The sequence below is a fragment of the Camponotus vicinus genome, unplaced genomic scaffold (assembly GCF_025532165.1).
Source record: "Camponotus vicinus isolate PSW18456_S1 unplaced genomic scaffold, iyCamVici1.0 SCAF_3, whole genome shotgun sequence".
NCBI classification, from domain to species: domain Eukaryota; kingdom Metazoa; phylum Arthropoda; class Insecta; order Hymenoptera; family Formicidae; genus Camponotus; species Camponotus vicinus.
In genome coordinates this window covers 3,015,761-3,040,673 of record NW_028141967.1, presented here as the reverse complement: position 1 = coordinate 3,040,673, position 24,913 = coordinate 3,015,761, and the positions used below count along the sequence as shown (strand labels likewise).

Below are 24,913 nucleotides of genomic sequence, written 5' to 3'. Positions count from 1 at the left end.
TATTTTATTTAAATAGTAAATATGAAAAATTATTTTGACATATATTATTTAGAAAAATTTTTTAAATTAATTTTACATGTTACTAAACCTCACAAAGATATGACAGATCTGAAATCTAGAGTCTCTGCATAGATCCTACCTATATTATATCTATCTCTCTCGCAGGATTTTGCATAAACATGGACGAAACATACTTTCAATATGCGCTCACTCTATTTGATGGCCAGTCTCTTATTAGAGGGTCTCTAGAATAGTGTTATTGTTATTACAACGTGAAATGGAATATTTTTCAATAATGAAAGGGATAATGAATAGAATTATAAAGTAGTTAGGAGATAATAAATGCTTATCTCGTTGGGAACAGCAATATAACGTCGGGAGGAATAAATTTTTCGATAAGAAGCCGCGGCCGTTTAATCCGAGCGAATCAGTTTCGCCGGACCTATTAAAAGAACGGGGAACGACGGGTCCTTAATCTCGCCGGGCGATCTCTGTGGGGGTGAAGTTAACGTCGGTGGTTGCGTCGGAGGGTGTTAACGAGTCACGATCATCTCGGCCGAGAGGGAGGCGGCCTTTGTGCGGTCGTCCGCGCGCGGTTCCAGGTGTTGCTCACGTAATGTATTACTTAAGACTCCTCGGGAAGAGCTGACCACGGGAGGTCCGTGAGGTCTAATTCACCCAGTCGCGTCATCCGATATCGAGCCATCATCGATTCGAGGCGCGAGAGAAAACAAAGAGAAAAAGAAGAGGCCAGTTTGTTGGCCGGTCCCGTTTCTATAGAACCGATTGGGGCTAATCAACGTCGATCGATATTACTCCAACAATTACACCTTGGCTTTCAAAGGTGTCGTCGAACAATCGCTCCTTCTCCAAACTATCGACGTACTTTAAATTAAAAAGCACAAGAGAAGTAACAATTATCCCAACGTCGATCGTTAGAATTCACTGAAGGAACTTGAAGCATTTACGCTCTTTCCAGGGGGGGGGTGCAAATACGTGAAAGCAATTCTCCGCTACTATAATAGCAGGGAATTTACATGATACCTGGTATTAAATGGTAGCTTGCTCGCGCTACTTTGATCATTTCCGCGCGGATGGTTTAATCATTCACGATCGAGGATATCGCGACCCGGCTCGCCAACCCAAATTCGCGAGTCCTCGACTCTTGGAACGATCGCGACGCGGCGTTTCCCATGTGACGGCCGCCGGAGGGTGTTATTTAAAAGGTTCGCGTTGCCGGCGTGGCTCGAAATCTCAGAAACGAGCCGAACTCGAGGAATTTAGTGACCGGTCCCTGGTCTGACAACCAATCATCCCGACGAGGCGGCGGGGGCGGCGGGGCGAGAAGGGGACGACGACAGGGGCCGAGGAACGTAATCTTACGTATCAATTAGCCCCACGGTCCGACCGGCCTTACCCCCCGCGGGCCTTTGACCGCGCGCCGCGCCGAGGTGTGAGAACCGAGACACGGGGCGCACATTCGTTTTACAACGTCTTCATCGCTCCGATATCCTCGCTCGCCGAGGGGGAGAAAAAGGGAGGAATCGTGCACCTGGAGGAGAGACGCGCCCACGCTGGAAAGCGGATGAGTCACTGACACGACCTCAACCCTGCGGTTCCTCGCGTAGCTCTTGATAAGCGTCCTGATCCTGGAATCTCGATTAACGTCATGCGAAAGAGAATAATTAATTTTTGAGAATTTAAAAAATGGCGATCAGAGCCTCGGTTATCAGTTCGATAAATTCGATAACGATATAAATTTGCGGATAACGGTTTGTTCTCGAGAGGAAACGCGCGTGATTAGCGCTAATAAATCGTCTTATTACAGCTACGTAGGATCTATCGATCACGATATCCAGGGAAGTCCGTGACATAAAATAATCGACGTCGAGTTGCCCCACGTGAAAGGTACATAACTGTTTAGTGGTGGCCGACTCCCATTCGACTTATGGAAAAACCTGTTATTCCAGCCGTCAAAAGGGTCCCCAGCCAAACGATATTCGCTGGACTCTGGCTAGATCTACCTGGGCGAAATCGATAAGAAGATTCGCGAGATTCAAGAGGGAAACTCGCGAATCTACGTATCTGGAAAGATCTTGGGATTCTCCAACTATCTGTCTAAGAAAGATTTTTCTCGTCTTCAAATTATTCATCGCGTGTGCAATCGAAAAGATAAGCACTCGCGATTAGCATGAATCTTCTTGCTGAGACGTGGATTAAAAACTGAACTTGTCTTTATCAATTTAGCGGGTATTCATTTAACGTTGTGAATTTATGCAGCTACAACACGCTCCAATTTCACGAGTCTCCTTTATTATGCATTCGCAGCCACCAGTCACAACATGTTACTATTATCCACTAATTATATAACTACATCGTCGCCAAGTACATAATTATAATTGGCTCCGCTATTTCAGGTATGCAAAGTTATCTCCGTCATTTAAACTTGACTCGTGTTTCAATTCGCAGGACAAACACCGAGGGTGGAAAAGGAGAAAATCGATCGTGTTCAGCTTTGAGGATCTTAAACGTCGTGCTTTCTTTCGAATGATTATCGGGCGGTAGCTCATCGATCGAGGATGATAACACGTCGATAAACCTTGCGTCGTGGAATCATCGGCCGGAAATTGCCGGCGCGAGCAGCCTCGCGGATTCTGCCGGAAGTCGTCGTGTAATTACCGTCTGTGAGAGGCGGGGATTTAATCAGGATCCAAATGAGCGGGGTCTAAAAGGAACTGAGCCAATTTCAGCGGAATTTAAGATTGAATATCAGCCGAGTTTATATTTGTCAAGCGACGATAGATCGGCTCGCGAAGCTGATAGGCTTGCACGATAAAATTATATCGCGATACATCCTGTCTTCCTCGCCGCGAGTTGAAAGCGACCGACTAGCGAAGATCGCGAAAATAAACACGATTTTTTTTAGAAGATAAAATAGTTATCTTCATCACAAAATAGTCGCTTCATCTGAATTAATTGATCATGTAAGGATTTCAAAAATGATGCTTATAAATGCAATTTAAAAATAAATGCGATTTTTTTATTAAAAGATAAAATAGTCATCTTCATCAGAAAATAGTCACTTCATCTGAATTAATTGATCATATAAGAATTTCAAAAACGATGCTTATAAATGCAATTTAAAAATAAATGCGATTTTTTTACTAAAAGATAAAATAGTCATCTTCATCAGAAAATAGTCACTTCATCTGAATTAATTGATCATATAAGAATTTCAAAAACGATGCTTATAAATGCAATTTAAAAATAAATGCGATTTTTTAACTAAAAGATAAAATAGTCATCTTCATCAGAAAATAATAGCTTCACCTGAATTAATTGATCATGTAAGGATTTCAAAAATGATGCTTATAAATGCAATTTAAAAAGAAATGCGATTTTTTTACTAAAAGATAAAATAGTCATCTTCATCAGAAAATAATCGCTTCATCTGAATTAATTGATCATGTAAGGATTTCAAAAATGATGCTTATAAATGCAATTTAAAAAGAAATGCGATTCTTTTACTAAAAGATAAAATAGTCATCTTCATCAGAAAATAATCGCTTCATCTGAATTAATCGATTATATAAGGATTTCAAAAACGATTCTTATGCAAAAATGGCAGAAGATCCGAGGACAAATCCATGTTTGCGTTGTCGATGATCGGCAATTTTATCGTTCGTCAGAATTTCGTGCGAGAAAACGTCTCTTGAAGAATCCGCGAAGGGAAGAGGTAAAAGGACAGGAAAGGGAGACAGGATAGGGCGTGGTTGCGGAGTGATTTAATGTCGGAGGTGCGTGTCTCTATCCGACCGGATTGCGAAGGAACACGTTGCACAATAACAACAGCAGCAGCAGCAACAGCAGCAGCAACAACAACAACAACAACAACGTGCGGAGCCAGACGCGCGTTTTGGGGCAGGTTTTACAGCCGTTTAGTGTTTTACGGCCGTTTTATGAACGCCGCGCTGCCTTTCGAACAGGGGATCAACCCGAGTACCCTCGCAGGAGAAAATTGGACGTAAGACAAAGGGAAGAGAGAGGAAGAGAGGACGGAAGAGACGCAGCATCGCACATTTTCACGCGGGCTTCTAGCGATTTATTATCGAAAATCGTTATCGCGCCTGTGGAATCATCGTCTTTTCGAAAGCACGATTATTAATTAATCTTCTTATATACATGTGCGTATGAATGTGTACAACGAATTAATTTCTCGGACAGAAGGTGAAATATTAAGAGAGAAAATGAAGTATTAAATAATTTGCGGGAGAAGTGCCCGGATGATTTATTTTCCGGATATTTAGATAGATTAATTCAGAATCTCACACACGTCCCTCGGATAAATCGGATACTTTTCGAATGGAATAAAAAGACGAATGTCTCTCGCTTGAATTGAAATATTCACGCAGCCTTCTAGCCAGTCGCGCAAAGGTTGCTCAAATCTTGTTTCCGTTCTTAATAAGTATATAATGGGCCTGTTGCATGCGACAAGAATCCGTTCTGCAATTTTCCCTGAACAAAGAAAAACACAGAAAATGTAGGTTCCTCACCTTCTCATTCACGATGATAAATCGATCATTATTATCCTATATCGATTGAAAAAGGAGAATTAGCATAAATATCCGAAGCGATATTAAATCTGGCGATGAGATCAAAGGATCAAGTAGACTTTAGGCCTACTAGATCGCGCACGCTTAATTTTTACACGTATGTTGCTCCGAAAAATAACCGATTCAATTATCTAAACCGCAAATCGAATCGCGTGCAGATCTCTCGCGGCTCGTCCCTGGGATCCCTCCGGACCCCAATCTCCCCGTATCATAAATTCGCGCACGTCCGATCGCAGCATCGGCGAAATCAGCCGGGCCGCTTCGTGTAAGGCTCTCCGGAAAGCGGCCCGAGAGAATATTATTCGATCGGTCGGCCGGTTTGACGCGAGCGTTTCGCGCCTGGCCGGGCCCGGGCTCGGCTTTAATTAAAAATTAATCGGCGCAAATTAATTTAAATGCAAAAAGTGGGGCCCGAGGTCTTTCGGAGGTGGAGTCGCCGTTTGTTGGGGGCGGGCCCACTGAGTTAGGCGATCGTTACGGTGCCCGGTACCGGACGATAATCGAAAACCCCGAGACGATCCGAGACAAAAGGCTCGCCGGAGAGCGAGCGGGAGAAGAAGGGAAGAGGGGTGAGAGAGACAAAAGACAGGGGGAGAGAGAGAGAGATGGAGATCGGACGGGATGGCCTCGACCGATCGGCTAAACGTGAGCCTCGTCCGTGAACAACCACCTTCCCTTCGAACTGGTTCGGCTCCGATCGTTAATACCTCGTTATCGCTCGGGTCAGCCAGGATCGGCCCGTATTGATCACTTTTTGATCGCGAGCCGGATAAACGCGGCCGAGCCGCCGATCCGCTCTGCTGCTTCTTTCGCAGTTGTGTGTAATCTGTCAACCGGTCGCTTTTAAGGAAATTGAGGAGAAGCGAGTCGATCGCGCTCGGTCGATCCATTCCCAACTTAACAGGTTTACTAAATCGATAAACGGTCCATCATCCTTATCCAATGACGTATGCGAATTGAATTTTGAATAAACCTAAGCGCGATTGCGTGTCGAGAGGCTCTCATCGATCCTCTCTTGGATCCTGCTCCGAGTTTATTAAAAGAAGATCGATCGATCCTTAAGAAATAATTTTTTAATACTTTAAAAAAGAAAATCGCATTAATTAATATCGATAACTTGTAAGGTTTTTCAAAATCCTGTTTTTCGCTCCTTCCTTAAATTATCTTACAAACAGAAGAATCGATCACACTTGGACATTTATGATAAACGAATAGTAAACGATTAAAGACACGCGTCACGTTCCCAATGGAAGAAATTTCATTCAAAATACCATTAATCATTGAATTCGCTTGCGTAATATTACATGCAATCTCGGCTGAAGAAATCGACGGGAAACGCACGAGGAGCAGAAGAATGCTGATAAATTGAAGCCGACACGAATAATTGTGCGTCGAAGTGCTTCGTGATCCAAGAGACGGTCAACGGAAGCACCGTCCGCGCATATTTCCCTCGGACCGCATTCCCCCGGTCGGTCATCGCGAACGCTTTCGAAAAGAGAAGGAAACGAGAGGCTGGATGAGGCGAGGTCGGTTTGGACGAGGTTGAGAGACGAGACGAGAGACCGGACGAGGCGAGGCGAGGCGAGGCGAGGCGAGATGACGGCGGCAGGAATCCCCGCCTACCCATAACGATATTTTAATTAAACCGAGGCGCTGGCCGAGCCGAGGAGAAATTCAATCTCGAGATAATAAATGATCGCGGCCCAACACCTTCCTGACTGCTGACGAGCCGACACCTCGGCAGCTTAAGGAGTTCACACCTTTTCCCGGACGGCCATCGAAAAAATGGCGAACGCCAAGGATACTCCGTTTCTTTCACCTCCCCCCCCCCTCTCTCCCTCTCCCTCTATTCTCTTTATTGTTTGTTTGATAGATACGACTCGAGACTCGCCCTTATCATTAGTCTCGCGGCCGGTTACATGAAGTCGTTAACGCGAGATTAAAGCGCGCGGTGGTAGCTACCGTCCTTTGAAGAGCGTCATAATATTCCATCCGATGGATCTCTCAAGATTCTCTACCGGGAGTACCTCTCGAAACAGACAACGTGTCGCAAAAAATAGATACGCGCGGAACGTCCAGCACTGACGGTACCGATCAGCTGTTCTCGTGTCAACGTACGACACATATTTTAATTGTCGTAGTAACTTTGGATCAGGGTGAAAATATCACTACGACACGGGTAGACTTGAACGTCGCCGATGCAAGCGTTCGATCAAGTGAATCCTTAAATTAAGGGGATGCCGGAGTCCTGTTTTACCGATAAAATGTCATATTTCATTTTTGTCCGAAATCATTTTATTAATTGCATAGAATAATAAATGCTTCTCCACGATTAAAATACATACAGAAATAAAGCGGGAACCTCCTGATTTTATGTTAAAAATTAAGAAAAAGTTGAAAAATTACAGTTTTTTATCGACTTCTGGGGTCAAATCGTAACAATATTTGCTTTGTATGTACAAAATAAGATAGATTCCCGCTAGAGATTATATGAAGGAATATAAATGAACTTTTAGAAATGAGTTTAGAAGCCTAATGAAAAAGATTTCGGTAAATAAACCGAAATCTTTTTCATTAGGCTTCTAAACTCATTTCTAAAAGTTCATTTATATTCCTTCATATAATCTCTAGCGGGAACCTATCTTATTTTGTGCATACAAACTGCAAAACTTTTATATTAAGCAAATATTGTTATGACCTTTTTACGATTTTCAAATTTTTTTAAAATTTTAGTATAAAATCAGGAGGTCCCCGCTTTGTTTCTGTATGTACTTTAATCGTGGAGGAGCATTTATTATTTTGTGCAACTAACAAAAAGATTTCGGACAAAAATAAAATATAATATTTTATCGGTAAAACAGAACTCCGGCATCCCCTTAAGCGTTCCTGAGAAACGATATCTCGTGCGAGGAGACGATAAACTCTTTCTCCGAGCGCGCCGCTCAAAACAGTTGCATAACCAGACTCGTGGATTTAATGCTCTCGCGCTCGCATCCGAAAGCGCCCGCTCTCGCCTCTCGCGAAACTGGGAGGGGGAGGGCGATGCTATATATCGGGATATGCTTCCTGATCGTTCCCAGAAGGATTCGTAATTAAACGCGGAGATCGCATTTCGATACACTCGGCCGTATCTCTTTGCGAGCGCGGTCAATGCGAATTCGTACGGACGATATCGCTATGTTGGCCTCGCGAAAAATATTGTAGCACAAGCAGAGTGTGAGAGAGAGAGAGAGACCCTCGTAAATATAACGCCGCTTATATTCATCCCGATGCATCTCGATCTTTGATTTTTAATCTCGCGCTTACACAAGAGAAACACTGATCGGCTCAACCGGAAATGTAACTCGCTCCTTGCATCGAAAGATGAAAAGAAAGTCTCGGAGGGACTCTCGAGAGATGAAAGTATCAGCCGATACCCACAAACTTGTAAGGAAATTTGTACGTATTGTATAGATTGTGTGGATTCTTCGATCGACGTTTATAAAAGGTAAAAAAAAGAGTAATTGAAAAGCAAAAAGAAGCCGGAGTAAAAACCGATATTATTCTAGCGTAGCCATACCTTCGACTCGGGACTGAATTTCCGGCGATAATAGATGAGGAATATTCGCTTTGTCAACTGTAATGGACCTCGGGGAGTATCCTTTGTACGCCGCGCTTCATAGACGCGATTGGTCTTGGTCTCGTCATTAGTCTCGCCTGTCTACGCCGAGTCGTTAACGCTAGATTAAAACGTAAATCACCTACCGAAATGTTGCAAAAGCACCTCTTTTTTTTGCACGCACTCGGCAACGCCTCGTTGGAATTCGAGAGGGATACAATACCATCTCCTCCCTCCCGCCAAGACCGATCCCCGAAATTCTTCGCGAGCAGAAAAGAACGGATATCGTAAAAAAAACGCTCGTGAAAAAAAATCAAACGCGATTTGATTAAAACGTAATCATAGCGCTCGGAATAACAATGACGTTATTAATCCTGTATTCGGACAATGAACGGCATAAATCGTGGAGTACAATCGAGGGCACTTATCTCAGGATTGAAATATCGTATTTATAAGAATATCAATGAATTATGCGCGATACTCAAATTTTTATTTTATTTTTATTTTACGTCTGGCAACCGAGTCTCGACAATCCTACAATATTCTTCGAGCGTAATAAAAATTATAACGCACCGAGATGTTGGCCGAAATTAATTCCCTCGCACTGATTGGCCGGTTCGGGCTCTTTACGAAATTAATTGTACAGACGGCCGATCAATATTCACGACTACGATCGCATGATCGATCGCGTTAACCCACGTGTGACAGATAAGATACGAGGCGCTCTCGCGAAGTGAATCGATTTGAGTATGCATAAGTTTCGCGGGCTGATTAATTTCGCTAAAAACAAATGGACGCGACGTGAACGTCCGCGTGATTAATGAAGTAATGAAATCTTGGCTAACCCTTGAATGGGGAGAACGAGGGGGCGAAGTTGGCGATCGCCAGGATTCGGCAGCGTCCTCGCCGGCAGGGAAATCAATTTGGTTAATTGCGATTAATCGCGCGTTTTCGTTGGACTCGCGTGAGTTATTTCGCTAATTAAAAATGTAGATTGTTCAGGTTCGGCGGTTCAGCGACCGCGTCGTTTTGCTTCATTTTCGGTTAAACGCGCTCGCTTAAGCTGCCGGACGCGCGCGGCTCCTCCTCGCTTGATGAGTCTATTATAAAATTAATAACTATAAATCTTGGAGCGAGGGAGAGAAAGAGCGACGTGGTAGCACGTGGCGGACCGTTTTTCATACTCCGGTTAATTATACGCGACTGCAAATTGAGCGCGACGAGTAACGAGTGGCTCCTCCCTGTCTCCTTTCTTTTTTTTCCTCCCTCTTCCTCGTCGTGTCATGAAGCTGGCCTCTAAATGGTGACTTTTTCTAGCAGGTTGTATCGCAATAAGATGTCTCCTCCCGATTCGGTGATCCTATTTTAGCGAATATGTTATTTCCCGAGTCTCTTACAAACTTATTCAACCAGTCATTCATCTCTGGAATAGTCCAGGTCATCAATTATATATAATTGCGATCTTTCAATCGGAAGATTATTTTACTTCTCGATGCAATCTCTTTTTACCGCGTCTCTTTCAACACGCTCGACAAGATTCCTTGGGAATGTCTCTATTCTCAACATTGTTCGCGAGGAATCGTCATTGAATGACTAACGAGGCGGTAATTTCGACAGATGGAACGGACTTTTCGTGCGAGGACAGAAATGGAAGACCGTTTGGATCCTTCGGTATTCGGGCATCGCACTTGGACGCACTCTCACGCGATCTCTCGCTCTCTCGCGTGCCTCGCGGCCATTACGAGGAACGCTCACGGCAGCCAGTTTGAATTTCGGAGCGTCCGGGGGTAATTCCATCGGCGGGGTGTTCTAATTGGCCTCTCATTACCGATGCTCGGCTTGTTTCGGCTTTGCCGAGGCGAGGCAGAGGGTCCCAGCAGCGTCGAAACTAACCGGTGGCTCCGGCCGATTATTACCAGTTATTATCTACCGCGGGATCGTTCAATTTAATGGCCGATTGTTTCGAACGCCGCGCCGTTAATAGAAATTTACCGAGGACTCGGGCTCCGAGTCCTCCTCCGTAAATGGTACTGACGTAACCGGACGATTGTTGCTAGAATCGAGTAGAGCAGCGACGATTTCCGGTTTCCGTAGCTCGAGGGATCGTTCTACCCCATGTGGTTAAATCAGGCGTAATTCTGTCGCGATCAAGTATCCCGTCATTTTCGAATTTCATCAAAATCCGGAAGCGACATTCCGTGGATGTTGCTTGTCAGGCGATCTCGTGCGTCTGGGTAATAAGGAGAGATTTCCCTTGTTATGTGTATCGTTAAAAAAATGTTAAAACGGCTACAATTTCCATGTTTCGTACAAGTCGGAGACCGGGAGGAGTCGAGTTTGTGCGGCTCAAGCCCATAATAAAGTGGCGGAACAGCTTTTGACGATGCACGACGCGCGTAATCGGCCGCTCATTTCGGCGAGATGCTTATGATACGCCTAATAGAAATAGGATATTTGCGTGGGATAATTACGCGAATTTTCTCCTAGAATCGACTTCCCTGCGAAACACGCTATTTTGATTTTGTTCCCCCCGATTAGAGGGTTATAGTTATTATTTTAAGGTAATTTCTAGTCCTCGCACTTGTAATATTGATGCGTTCAGCTGTGGTTACAGTTGAGAGAAAAATATATTTGTATTAAAAATGTTATATATTATTAATATATTTGTATTAAAAATGTTATATATTATTAATATATTTGTATTAAAAATGTTGTATATTATTAATATATTTGTATTAAAAATGTTGTATATTATTAATATATTTGTATTAAAAATGTTGTATATTATTAACATATTTGTATTAAAAATGTTGTATATTATTAATATATTTGTATTAAAAATGTTGTATATTATTAATATATTTGTATTAAAAATGTTATATATTATTAATATATTTGTACTAAAAATGTTATATATTATTAATATATTTGTATTAAAAATGTTATACATTATTAATATATTTGTACTAAAAATGTTATACATTATTAATATATTTGTATTAAAAATGTTATACATTATTATTATATTTGTATTAAAAATGTTATACATTATTAATATATTTGTATTAAAAATGTTATACATTATTATTATATTTGTATTAAAAATGTTATACATTATTAATATATTTGTATTAAAAATGTTATATATTATTAATATATTTGTATTAAAAATGTTATATATTATTATTTTCTAAATTTTTTATCTTGACATTTTATTTTGATGACGCCGTACATTTATGATTTCCATCACGAGCATTATTAAACGCCCTTTTAATCAAAATATTGAGTAAATTAATTATTAGCTATTACGTATCAACAATAATAATCCTAAGATATGTCCCGTTTAATTTCTACGAGTAATATTTGTTCTGCTTGAAAAAACCGAATTGGAAACGAGACGCGCGCGTCTCCGCCAACCGATTGATAAATCGAAGACCCGAGATGATTACGTCGTAGACTCCGTTCGACAGCTGTCGGTTACATCGTGGGCCATTTTAATTGAAAAAAGTCATCGTAGTGGAAACGAGGCGGGGGGGGGGGGAGACGGAGGGGGGAGGCATCAAATTGCTCGATTATCCCGACCGGGTTAGGAGAAACGCGGAGCGGAGGATAAGGGAGATTGGGGGATGGGGGAAGGGGGGACGGGGCCCTGGCAGGTCGGTCCCCAAGGCTCGGGATAGAAAACCTACTATAGATTATCAGGCCTGTTATTACGACGGAGAGCGGAGGTTTTTTCGGGGCTAAAAATTGGTTTTTAATGCGGGGTTCGTCGCTTTCTTGCGGCCGCGGGGCCCCCTGTTGGTAATAACTATATTATCGGACGGACCTGTGTGTGACCACGCGCTCCGGGGCCCCTGGTGCACGCCATGCAACGTCGGGTCGCGGGACACGAAGAAGCGGATACCCTGTAAGCGGTTACAATGTAACTAACGCCGGAGAATATTCCAAGTCGCGCGGTCCCGGCGATGCTGAAGACGCTCGCAGGATTATACCTCCGTTCTTTAACGAGCGAGAGAGTAATCGCGACTCGATTCACACTGAAAAAATCTGATGCAGCCCGGAAAAGTGAGGGAGGGTGCCTCAAAGGGAGCCCAAGAGAGAATCGCCCTCGACGCTCCGAATACGAGATGGCGAAGGTAGATGGATTCATTCAAGGTCGACGAATCAAAGAGAGGTCTAAGCATCTCTCTCGATGAATAATCCTCGTAAAGATTCGGCCGGCTTGCTCGAGATGCAACAGCAACGCCTTTCGCAACAACGGCGGTCCCGCGATCTGGGTCGACCCCGTTGTTGGCGAACCCTTTCCCCCGTTCCTCTCCCTCTCTCCATCTTCCCCCACCTCTCCTCTCCCTTTCTAACCCTTCGCTCTTCCTTTTGGTCGGTGATCCCTTTGTATGTAGAGCGGGCGTCAGTTGTTGGAGGCGATTTATTATGAGAATTATGAGGGGCTCGCGCTCTCGCGGTGCCCCGTGAAACTCCGGGGTGCAGTGCTCGAGGAGGTGCTAGTAAGAGGCGGTACTGCCTCGTAAACCTTAGATTTACTTCTGGCTGGCCGCCATCAAAGCACCACCACTACGCGGATATCGTTCCTCGTGTTTCGCGGAGTCGCTCCGAGATACTTATCGCGATATTGCTGCGAAGAGAGTCGATTGTTGCGTCAAGAGAGAGAGAGAGAGAGAGAGAGAGAGAGAGACGGTAAAAACATTTGGGCTATTTTTATCGACGTTAACGTTCATCGAAAAACTTGGAAAAATTCAAGAATGCAAGAATAAATAATTTTTTCCCCCCAAAAAATTACATTCTACAACGAAGCGTTTTGATATCTTAATTTACCAAATTTTTTATTCAAAATTCTATAGTAAACCAAGCACGTGAAATCGATTTTTCTTCCAACAAAGATTGCTTTTTTCATCCAATAAAGATTGCTTTCTACAACGCTTCTCGCATTGAACAGATCCAATTTTAACCAGTCAATCAAATGCTCAAACAGGCCATTAATTACATTACGTCATCTTATACGCCAACGCGTACTTGGTGATAAATAACTTATTAATTGAAACAAGCAAATTTGCAAAACAAGCAAATCGTTACAGCTTCAGATTTTTCCAAGAATACGTCTTTTCCACGACTTCTTCTCGAGCGCGTAGACCCTTCATTAAGGATCCTTCCAGGAAAGAAATGTGGCAAGCATAAAGAGCGAGCAGAAATTGAAAGAATTCGTTCAATGTTGCCTAAAGTTGGTGTTGCCTCGCATATCAATGTGCAGAAAAGCCGCGTTGGCAGGTGCTAAAATAGCGCCGGCGGATAATCCGGCCGCTATTTCGAGGACATTCCCCGCAAATGGCGATATTTTCGCGCGCGCGGCATCCTTTCGCGCGGACCGGTTTTTTCTCGTAATAACGGAAAGAGATTTAGCGCTCCGGCATGACGCGCGTCCCTATATCGCATGCAACATTGCGAGGAGAGTGCCTCGCACAACCATTCGCATTAGCATAATACTCAATTTCATTCTTTGACCGCTCGTCGCTGCTGACACATTCGTGCATTAGCAGGTGTCGGGCGAAATTACCGATCCTACGGGATGATTGCGCCTTCCAGCGTGACGCTTCGTAGAAATTGTATGAATTAGCCGACAAGGAAAACATTTTATAATGGAACAAGTACAGAAACTTTGAAAATACTCGTCCGCGTCTCTTTGTCTTTGGTTTATGCATAAATTTCTAATCCTAATAATGTTGAGAAACCATGCAAATTTCACCCATCCATTTAAGAATATAATTATTTTATTATAATTATATTATAATTATATAATTTTATGAGAGATCTTTATGAGAGATTTAGAGGTATTTCAAGAGATGAAATGCTGATGTATGAATGAAGATTAAACAAATTGATTGGAAATGATTATGAGAGAGAGATATCAATTTTATTTTGTAAATTATTCTCGAGTTTCATCCTTTTTTATATTATAAAAATATTGCATAGAGAAGCTTAATTAAAGCAAGGCAGATCGATCGCACAGCGTTAATATCCGAGAGATAATTCCACTAAATAAATTGTACACGAATTAGCCAATATATAAGGGAAGAAAGAGAGAGGGAAAAAATTATATAAAAATACAACGTATTTTAAAACATCGATATCTCTCGCTTTTAAATTCTGGATCAATATCGACGAGACGAGAAGCGAAAAAAAAAAAAAGTCAGATTCGTCGAAACATGCATCTCGAAAGGTGCATCCATCCGTGATCCAAATTCGCGGCGACTTCGCGGAGGTTCTTGAAATCCGGCCCTCGGGCTCGGATCGATCGGGAATCGATTTTGGCAGAAAAGTGAATCCAACAAGCGTGGCGACCGCCCGTGAGGCAGAGCGCGATATCTCGATCCCACGAACGAGAGAATATGTACACATACACAGGCTCTCGGGGTTCCCCTCCCCCGCGAACAGCCTCAGCTTCACGGCTGGCAACGGTATCTACCATCTTGGCGCGTACAGGCGGAGGAAAATTTGGTAATAAAATTTGTTCCCGCCAGTTAGACCGGGCCCGTTGCCAAAAGCGGCTATTAATTCCTTATCTCGCATCTTCGATCTCCTGCCAAGTCTGCCGATCCGCCTCCGGTTCCGCCGTAGATGGATGCTTTTCAATATCCGGCGGGATTGCGCTCGTCGCTTACCGAAGACTGGCAAAAAAAAGAGAGAGAAAAAGATTTAAAAAAAAGACTGGACACACATATACACCCCGCGATCGATCGATGCCCGAGAATTAATCACGCTTGTCCGACGTAATAGACGTCAAAGTCGTCAAACTCGGGGTGCTCGATTAATATTCAGAAATCTCGAGAGGGAGAGAGATATTACGAGGGATTTTTTCGCGGATCCGCTGAAATTTCCGCATCCGGTTTGACGAAACGCTCCCCTCGGTCGATTTTTCGCGGGCTCGTCGTCGCATGTCGTTTCGTGGAAATGAGAGAGCAGCGTCCCTCGTACACGGCGAAAGCCGAGAAACGACTTAATACGTAGGTAGAGAGCCGTATTCCCGTACACGACGAGCTACGTACTCGCTCCGCGCACCGATTTATGTACATGCATAATGGCAATCGCCGGGCCAAGTCCCCGGTATTTTATGGGACGAGCTGGCCGCGAGCCCGGCGAGTCGAGCTGTCTCAATTCGAGGGCTTCTACGTCGCAGAAAACAATTTCAAAATTACACTTGCTCCTTTAGACGCAGACACGCTTCTCTAAAATATATAAATCAAGTTTCATTAATTGAAATGCCTCGCACGCGTGGATTCTTCTAATGAAGATTGCCCTCTCGAGCTTGCGGATATTAGGGAACTTTGTTAATTTTCCGCAATTAGTTTGAATATTGTAAAAAATGCAATTAAAATAACTTTCAAGTTGTACTTTGTTAAACCACGTACGATCCTATCTTGGATCTTAAATTCCCAGCGAGTATAAAAGTCGCGCTATCTTGGACGCTTCTTCCTTTTGGTCCAGGTTAAAATATGGCGCACAGGCGCGAAATATTAATTTACAGGAAATTATCGAGCTGGTTTATCGTGAATGCTCGAATACATGGGGGGGGTAGACATGGGGGGGAGCGAGAGAGGAGCTAGCGGAGGAAGCTAGAGAGAGGAGGCGAGAGGAGAGACCAGACTCAGATATTTAATCTGGTGCGGAGTGGGTAAGGCTCATCTAGACAAGGAGAGAGGGCCTTGTCGGACCAAGATCGAGCGGGAAGATAGCCGATACCTCTGGGAAATATCGGTATCGATAGGTGATCGGAGCTAAATGGTTTATGCGAGCGATCAACCTCCGACCCCTTGTAATAACCGGCGAGGAATCTGCCGCCTGATCTATTGGATCGAGAACTCGATCGAGAGTTACACCTCGGCGAAAGGAGCTATACACAATCGTACAGTCTCGCGAGTCCTTTCCGCGAATTCAGAGCGAGATAAATAGAGATCTCTCTATTTTCGACCTGATCGCGACGCGGAATCTCTACAAAGTTGCCGCGATTCGAATAAAGATGGATCGTGATTCGTATTCAAAATGATTCTTAATTTCTTTGATTATTTCGATAAGGTTCGATAATAATTGAAATTTATCCAGAGAATTTGAAAAGATCAAATCTAATATTCTTTCCTTTTATTTTTCTTTCTCCTTCTTATTAGCAAATTCATAATATATTTTTCATAAATATTTATTTTACACAGTCGATCTGCTCATTTTAATTAAATCTTTCTGTGAAAAATCTTTATAAAAGTATATATTAGATAAATTTGAAAATAATTGAATTTGATTTCTTTTAAACAATTTAAATTTTATATTTATTTATTTCAATTCGCTTTTCATTCAATTTGAAAAAACAATCTATTACGATCTATCATAAAATTTATTTCCTTTTATGCATAATCTTCATGTTGTATTAATTTATCTATCAAAGTTGCATTTTAATCTCCCAAATAACTGGGAATAATCCCTCGTAAAGATTAAATTGTAAAACATTATCAACGAAGAGAATCTCAATAATTTTCGCGTTTCCAAGAATTGCGAGGGCTTGAAAGAAGACTAGAATTTAGCAATTCGTCAAAAAACTTTGATAAAGTGTAATAAATTCCCGACAAGGCTGAATTACATTAAAGTCAATAAATAAGATATTCCGCTATGCTTTTTATCTTTTCCTCGCGTTATGATTAGTCGGGCAGCGGTACACATTACATCCGATCGACAATAAAAGCGTCCTCCTAATGAAGGAGAACGGCTGATCGGGGATCTCGTAAATCGTCGGATTATTAATACCTGGCATTCTCCGTGCGCGTGAATCCGGCAGGTGGCTGGTCGACCCTCTAATCGCGATCCCAAGATAATTTACACCCATGTCCTGCCCGGGCATCATCGCACGGGAGCGTTAACGAATCATTTTCGCGTGATTTCCGAGCGCCAAGTGACGCCTGCTTCTCCAATCTCAATGTCTCAATTTATATCGCGATTGCTTTTATCTACTCGACTTGTTTCGATTAGCAAAAAATAGTTATTTAGGAATTCAATCGATCATGATTATACAATCGTTCATCATATGTCAGATGTTCAGAAATTCTACAATTTTACATGACACTTTTATTATTAAAAATGTAAAAATTTAATTAAAATTTAATTAAATTCCCTTTGTGATTCAGTCTCATAATTGACTTCATTTTTCTCTCCTTCAAATACGCCAAGACGTTATCACGTATAATTAGAAGCTGCCTCGAACTTGGCTGGACCAAAGGGGGATTTTTCGCGCGCGACGACAATGGATGAAGGAAGGAAGAAGAGGCCTCTGCGCCGCGCGAGAGGGCCGGTAATAGAGTCCTCAGGCGAGAGAGCAGAAAGCATCAGCCGTTTAAGCACGGGCTCCTCGTGGACGGCTAATAATATTAACCGCGCCACGTCGCGATCGCACAATGGCCCTTTGTGGAGGCGCGTAAATGCTCGTAACATAAATCGCGAGCGGCGACGCGCGCTTTATTGTCTTCGCGCGACGCGAATTACCTCTCCCTCTCCTCCCCCCAATCCTCCAGCCTCCCCTTCGCCCCATCTTACGACGTTCGCCAATTTCTACTCGCCAAAGTGCCAATGCCATTTCGAAGCTTTCTCTTCTAGCGAGTTTCTGCGAGTCTATCGTATTTTATCCTTTAAGCTCGTTTTCAATGATAATGATTTAGATGATAATATTCTACAATAAAGATTGAATTTTTAATTCGCGGAAGAGTTTTCTTTGTTTCTTGAAAAATAAAAAAAATCATAAATAAAAGTATGTTTATAAAAAAACATCTCCTGTCAATTATCTTTTAAATATAAATGCATTTATCTTGAAATTCGCGATACAGCTCGAAACAGAATTTTATTCATAATTTTAGCAAATAATGTAAAATATTAGAAAATAAAATAATGTAAAATATTAGAAATCGAATATACACACCTAGTATAAAATACATATCAAATATGTGTAAACCTGTCTAATGAATGGTTTTGATGGCGAGGTAAATTTTACCATCGTATATCTTTCAGTTACATTCGTGTAATGAGGCTCTCTCTGCGCGATTCGAAATTCAAGTAGACTGAAAAATTCTGAAAAAAAAAATGGGAGATTGGCTCGAAGGGATTTCGAAATCGGCGGCCACGATATTTTTAACGGCGCCGAATACAAATAGCGTCGGGCAACTGCAATATAACAGCGGAAGCGATGTTACATCGCGTCTATGATTTATGCGCGGCTCATTGTTCGCCACGCGACGCCGACAGCGGCCACATTGTCGCATACATCGTTATTATTCTCTCCCTTCCCTCCACATTGCGATGTTTAAACGAACAAAAGCTCTCGACTTTCAGCGAGAGCGTCCCGTACTCGAGCATAAATCGCGCTCTCGCGCGGATTTACATAAACATCGCGTCCGCGTTGCAAACGTGGGGTCGTACTCTCTTTTAAGTAAATTCGGAATTGATCTATGAGCGTGGAAAATAAATTGCAGGATTTTTTTCCCGACGCTTTTAAAGATATCTCTGCACTTGATTAATTATTAATTAATTAAACTTGATTAATGATTAATTAATTAAACGATACAGGCGACAAATTGTCTTTCGCAAAAGAAAACAATCTTTACGGATCATTTTTTTTTCTTAATTTAATTTAATTTAATTTTCCACTTACTTGGCTCTTCTGAGTCGTGATCCTGTCGTGTCGCTTTATTCCAGACGCACGATAGAGAGGGAAAGAGGGATGGGAAGACTTGGCGGAGGGACGCAATGACTGAAAACGCCGGCGCGTGGTCTGGAGAATAAATTAATATATTTTTAATGGATATATGATAGGTACTGGTTTTTCGCATATCCCGGATCATCGTATGGCAACTCTTATCACCCCCTAACTATAAACTGAGCTCGTGGGACGACTTTGTCTTACGGGGGTCGCGGGAGAAAAATCTTTGTACCGCGCTCGCCTCTAGGATCTTTTAAATCTATATACAACGCCAGGCAAATTTTTACCGCAGAGGTCCTCAAACTTTTATTCCTGCGTGTATCTCCAATTGATTTATATATCGCAGATTACTTCAAATAAATTATTCACTGGAAAAATTTATCTAGTCTTTATTTCCGCTATAGAGAAATTAAAATCGCACGTACCGATATAATCACAAGTGTAAAGAGTTGAGAACCCCTGTCCTATTGCTTTAAATAATATCCGTGATCGACGAACACTGGGGTATCGACTACTCAAATTAAATAAAACAGACACCTCCCGCTATTTACATTAAATACACTCACACTCTATTCCTCTCTCTCTCACTTTCTCTTTCTTACCTCAAAGACAGACAACCCGCTTAGCCGACGGGTTCGTCTGCGTTTATTGCACATTTTTCATTCTTTTTTTTTTAAAGGAAACAATGGACGAAATCAAACGCACTCGATCTACGACGGTCACGCATGCATTCGATATGTCAAAGTGATATAAGTCTTGCCGATCCACGCCGATGAGATGCGATCTTTAGATCCTCGAATCCCTCTAGTCAAAGAAATCGCGACTTGATTTTCGCTCTCTACAAAAATTCGCGTTCTATCCATAGATCTTTCTCATTCTCTCTTCAGCTTCCTCCGGATTCGGGATGCCGAGAATCTAGACGCACTCACGACGAGGAACGTGAGAATGTCTTATACGCGAGAATATGCACGATGAAAGAATCGATTTCGTTCGAAGCGAAAACATCCTGATAGAAACGTGAACGGGAATATTGCTTGCCCGCTTCAACCCTTATCACGATTGGTCCTCTCGCGCGATGATCTCGACGGAACAAGAACAAGTCTCGCTTTTCGCCAGGCCCTTCCTCGGCCCACGCAATGATACATCCGATGAAACGCACTTCACCGTCACCGATAATTCCCGCACAGAGGAGGAACCCCGGCTAATTACACTGTGCCACCCTCTCATCGACTTTAATCCGGCTCACCTCTCGGCGTCTCACCCACGCCTGTTCACTACGTCGTGGAGGGCGACGTGCAGGCCGACGAGACGGGCGATGTCGGCGACGTCGGCGTCATCGGCCTGCGCTCCGACGCCGCGCTCGAAGTCCGGTTGTTGTTCCCCAACAGGCTGTCGATGGAGAACGGATTCAGCCTCTTTCTCTCCTCCCTGCCCTTCACCGAGAGATCAATGCTGCCGCTCTGGACCTCCTCCTCGCTGGCGGCCTGCCTGATGAGATTATTCCTGGCGCCGGTGCCGACCGACTGCTGACGGCCCGTCCCGACGACACCCACCAGCTCGCGTCGTCGCTCCAGCAGGCTCAGGCCCCAATGATGGATACCGGGTTGGTGGTTCAAGTGCTCCATCGGCGGGTTCTGCGGGTTCTTCCGCGGCTCGCCGGACTCGTTCGCGCTGCTGTTGAGCGTCGGGTAGCACTCGCCGTCCACGGAACCGTCGGCCGCCGAGTCGACCCGCTCGCTTCCGCTCTCGCTGCAGGAATCCAGTCCGCCGACGACGTCGATCTCCTCGTTGGCGTCGTTACCGGACGCGGAGATGCTGCTCTCGTTGTTCAGGCCCAGCTGACCGAACGAGCTGCCCAGGGGACCGCTCGCGGTGCCGCGACCCGATGCCGCTTCGCTACGGGATTCCCACTCGGCCCGCAGTGTCGACAGGTCCACTGTTATGCCCTGAAGTTAAGAATGGAAAGATTGATTAATATTGGAGCTGTGGAACTCTTGGCTGTTTTATTCCCATAGCAAAACGTCATTCCACCTATCCATTAGTTTATGTCGACGCAGATATGAAAGTAACAATGCAGTCTCTAGTATTTTTAAAGTGTCTACAAAATTATGCGTGTCTCTTTTTGTATAAGTTGTTAATAAGATTATAAAAAATGTGCCAAATGAGTATTTTTAATTGCTATTTTTAATTATCTAACTATCATAAATATTCTTTTTTAAAAGAAAAATATACGCGTAAGCGTTATGTAATTTTTAAATTGCTGAAGAGCGCGTTTTTGTAAAATCCTCTCCCTCTTACTTTAGCAGCGAGCTTCCGCTGTTGCCTCTCGAGAGCCTTCAGCAACTTTTTCTGTCGCCTCTCGCGCTCCTTCCGTCTTAGTTCTTCGGGTGGAATAGGCTCGCCGCTACAACTCTGAGGATGGGCATTATGCGCCGGCCTTCCGGGCCCCTTCTTCGTGTGCTCCTTCTTCCGCCATTTCGCCCTTCGATTTTGGAACCACACCTAGAACAGCGAGCCAGTCGTCCAGGATTGAAAGCGATGTTTTATTTAATACTTTGGTGTTAATAGTCTATGCATTAGAAGATGGAATGGAGCGGTTGATGATTGTTTCATACCCAAGAAGAGACGCAACTTTCGCTCGATTTTAACCTCAATTTAACTCATCCGTTTCGAAAGAAGGATGATTAACTTGATCACCGGTTAAGCGCTAATTGATGTTGATGAAACCGCATCGGGCTTCCCCGGCAGAGCCTCGATTGTAACAGGTGCTCGTCCGTTACGTCCCGTAAATCTAAGGATCCCATCCGGATCTTCCTCTTGTACGACGCGAAATTTCCCCGCGAGCTACTTAAATCACGGCGCCGCCCTCGCCGGGCGCTATCAGAAGCGACACGAAGGGCGGATGCATTAAGTTCCGAAATTACAGGAAGACTCCTGTCTCAGGAACGAAGGACCAACGACCCTCCCGGGTGTCCTGATTCATTGAGGACGACAACCCTTTGCTCGCGTGAACGCTCGTGGCATGAACGACGATTTAGGGCTAGCGTGAGCTACCCACGGCGCGACCGGGGGTAGGCGAGGGCGCACTCGAGGGGACGTGGGGAGGGTGGTTGGGGGTCGAAGAGGTGGCGAGAGGGAGAGATGAAGACATTAGTTGTACGGCACGGCCGGCGAGCGGCGCTGAGCTCACGCGAGCCGAAGATCAATAGATCCCCTCGGCTCCCCGAAACGCCTTCCTTGCGTCACGTAGCTTTACGACTTTCTTCGACTTTGGGGGACACTTTACGTATCCCACGGAACGCCAGTTCTCTCTCCTTCTCCGTCTCTCTCTCTTTCTCTTTGTTACTCGCGATTAAACTTCCAAGGTGATCGTAATTAATTCGATTATTTCGACGATTCTATTAGAATCCGTCGCACGATTGCGTCATTTAAATCCCTAGCTTTTTGACTTTTAACCCGAAAGCTACTGTGATTAAGATTTAGAGACCCAGCTGTTGTAGTAAAATTCTTCAGCCCGATAATATTTAGATGCTCTTCAAAAATTGTCCTATTAACTTAGTTTTACAACAAGTACCCAAAAGTGCAGAAAATGACATAGAGAAATTTTATAGAAAGAAATAGAAATGACGTTGAAAATTTCAAAACCACGAGTAAAAATTTAAACTCGATAAATTTCTCGACGAAGAAAAGTCATTCCGGAACCTCGCCAGGCGTCCTACGGTTCAGAGCTGGACACAGCTGTAAGACATTTACGTTAACGCGACGCGTGGGAAACACAAGTCGAGCATTAGCGCGGCTATTCGTCAGAAATTATCGGCGACCGATAGCCACTTAACAAGCTGTTTTGCCAGATTACGTGCAAGAGGCCATCGTGTTCGAGTGAGCTAAATAATAGTTTTTTCCTCGCTTTTCATCGCTTGTCGCATCGGGAAGGTATAGCTTTACATTGTACGAGCGAGCGATCAGAGGTTAACGTGCATCAAGCACAGTATCTTTAGCGGCAGCACAAAAAACTCGAAGAAGCGGCGTCGTTACAGATAACTGTAATCGTCACATAATACGACGCCTGTCGAGAAGATAATGCATTCTAATGTAATTACGTTTCCGTCAATTAATAAATAGTGTTTTCCCGCCGCGTCGATAAGAGCCGCGTCGGAAGAGAAAAGCGCTGAATCGATTAAACTTGTAATTAATCCTTTCTTCTAATCTTCTTGTTGTAATGGGGACTATTTAATTAGTCATATTTTATCCACGGGACGGACGCAAAAAATAAGTATCGGACAAAAGACAGCCGTGCATAATCATATCGTTATCTCAAAGATACTCTCTTTGATCGTGTTTTGAGGGGTTATGTCTAGTCATAAAAGTAAAAAAAAAACGATTTTTATGTTTTTACATTTCCTTATATCATATTGAAAATATTTCCTAAAAGTTTCAAATTAATCGGATGCAAATTGACGGAGTTATAAGTGTATGTTTCATGAATGTATAACTTTGTTTAAACACGACTATAAAGCTTCAACTCTGATGTTTTGAGGGCTATCAAGCCAATATATGAAGATTTGAATAAACTAAAATTATATGGGCCCGGAATAGATGATTTTGTGTAAATAAAAAAATCTGCATTTTATTTAAACGTAAACTTGACACAAATCTTAAACGCGTTTTTCTCGAAATCACTTTTTCAAAGTCGGTGAGCAAAATATTTCGAAAACCGTTACACCGATTTGCTTGAAATTTTACAAGCTTCTTCTACATATAAAAACCTAGTAGATGAACGAGAGATTTTGTTTTTTAATGAACACTTTTTTTTTACTTAATAAAAAATGAGCAATTTTTAAATCGAAAAAGAATATCTTAGTGTCAAATGGCTGCCATTTTGTCCCAAAACAATTTTTCGATTAATCCTTCGTTCATCTACTAGACAATTTCATACGTTAACTACAGTTTATCGAATTTTTGATATCAGATGAATCAGCTTCGAATAACACTGCTCACCGCGCAGCGCTTTTTAAAAAACAATATCCGAGAGAATAGTTATAACTTTTACATTTTTTGATATTTTATTTAAAAAAATATATAATAACATCCTTAATATTTGTGCTTTTGACTAGGCATAACCCCTTAAGAATGACATCGATTTCTCGCGGATCGAGTTTTGCCGTAAGTCGAGTGTGAACAATAAAAGTGCGTTACAATAAAATCGCGCAACAATTGCATCACGATCAACGGTTCGTTCTACGAGTTTGCCGTTTTATCGATATACCGATCGATATTTCCATTGAGGTTTGTTGTCAAATGCAAATCGCGCCTCGATAATGGCTTTTTTCAATCGCGATAAATCAAACACGCCGCGCGGCTCGCGATTTTGCTCGCGATCACACACGAGGATCATAAGTGCACGCGTTGAAATTAGCGTGCGTACCCGAGGTACACGTCGGAAAAATTTGGATCCCGGGATTTCTCGAGTCTCTCCTCGTCGAAGAAACCAAGAGTTCCATATCGGAGATTTTGCCGAGCGCGGAGAGAGATGGTGGAGACGATAATCCGACCGAGTGGTGACACAATGTGACACGATGTCGCGCAGCCGGTGCGCAGTCCTTTCCAAGGGACTCTTCCCCACGACAGGGAATAGCTCTCAGATTAGATAACATCGATCACTGTGTACGATAACCCCCTATGAACGTATGCGCTTCTGCGTCTCTTCGAAACGTCGCAGCAACCGTCGGCGATCAGATCGAATTTAAATTAAAAGAGCCATTCCTGCTTTCTGTAATTGCCTGCGAATTTTGCTCTTGTTACTTTTGTCGCATTTTAAAATCTCAACCCCTCGAACCGCGCGCTTTAAATTTAGGATTCCACGTGACACGTTACGCGGATTTATTCGACGACAGTGTCCGTCAGAGATCGACGAGGCGATAGATATGAATTTCAAATGACTCTGGGATCGAATTTTCCGAG

General features: G+C 43.1%; 1 protein-coding gene across 2 annotated transcripts in view; it reads right to left on the bottom strand.

Annotated features, from left to right (window-relative positions):
• The window catches only part of LOC145969388 (uncharacterized), a 133,313-nt gene that overhangs the window by 63,551 nt on the left and 44,849 nt on the right, over nucleotides 1-24,913 (bottom strand). The window contains exons 6-8 of one of the 2 annotated variants that reach the window (XR_014438089.1): nucleotides 21,251-21,454; nucleotides 20,199-20,898; nucleotides 18,905-19,024 (exon numbers count right to left, since the gene is read on the bottom strand). Coding sequence is in view for 1 of the 2 variants with exons in the window: in XM_083095491.1 (XP_082951617.1) it covers nucleotides 20,227-20,898; nucleotides 21,251-21,454 (876 nt within the window). In the remaining variant the exon portion in view is untranslated. The other variant, XM_083095491.1, reaches the window with a different exon arrangement.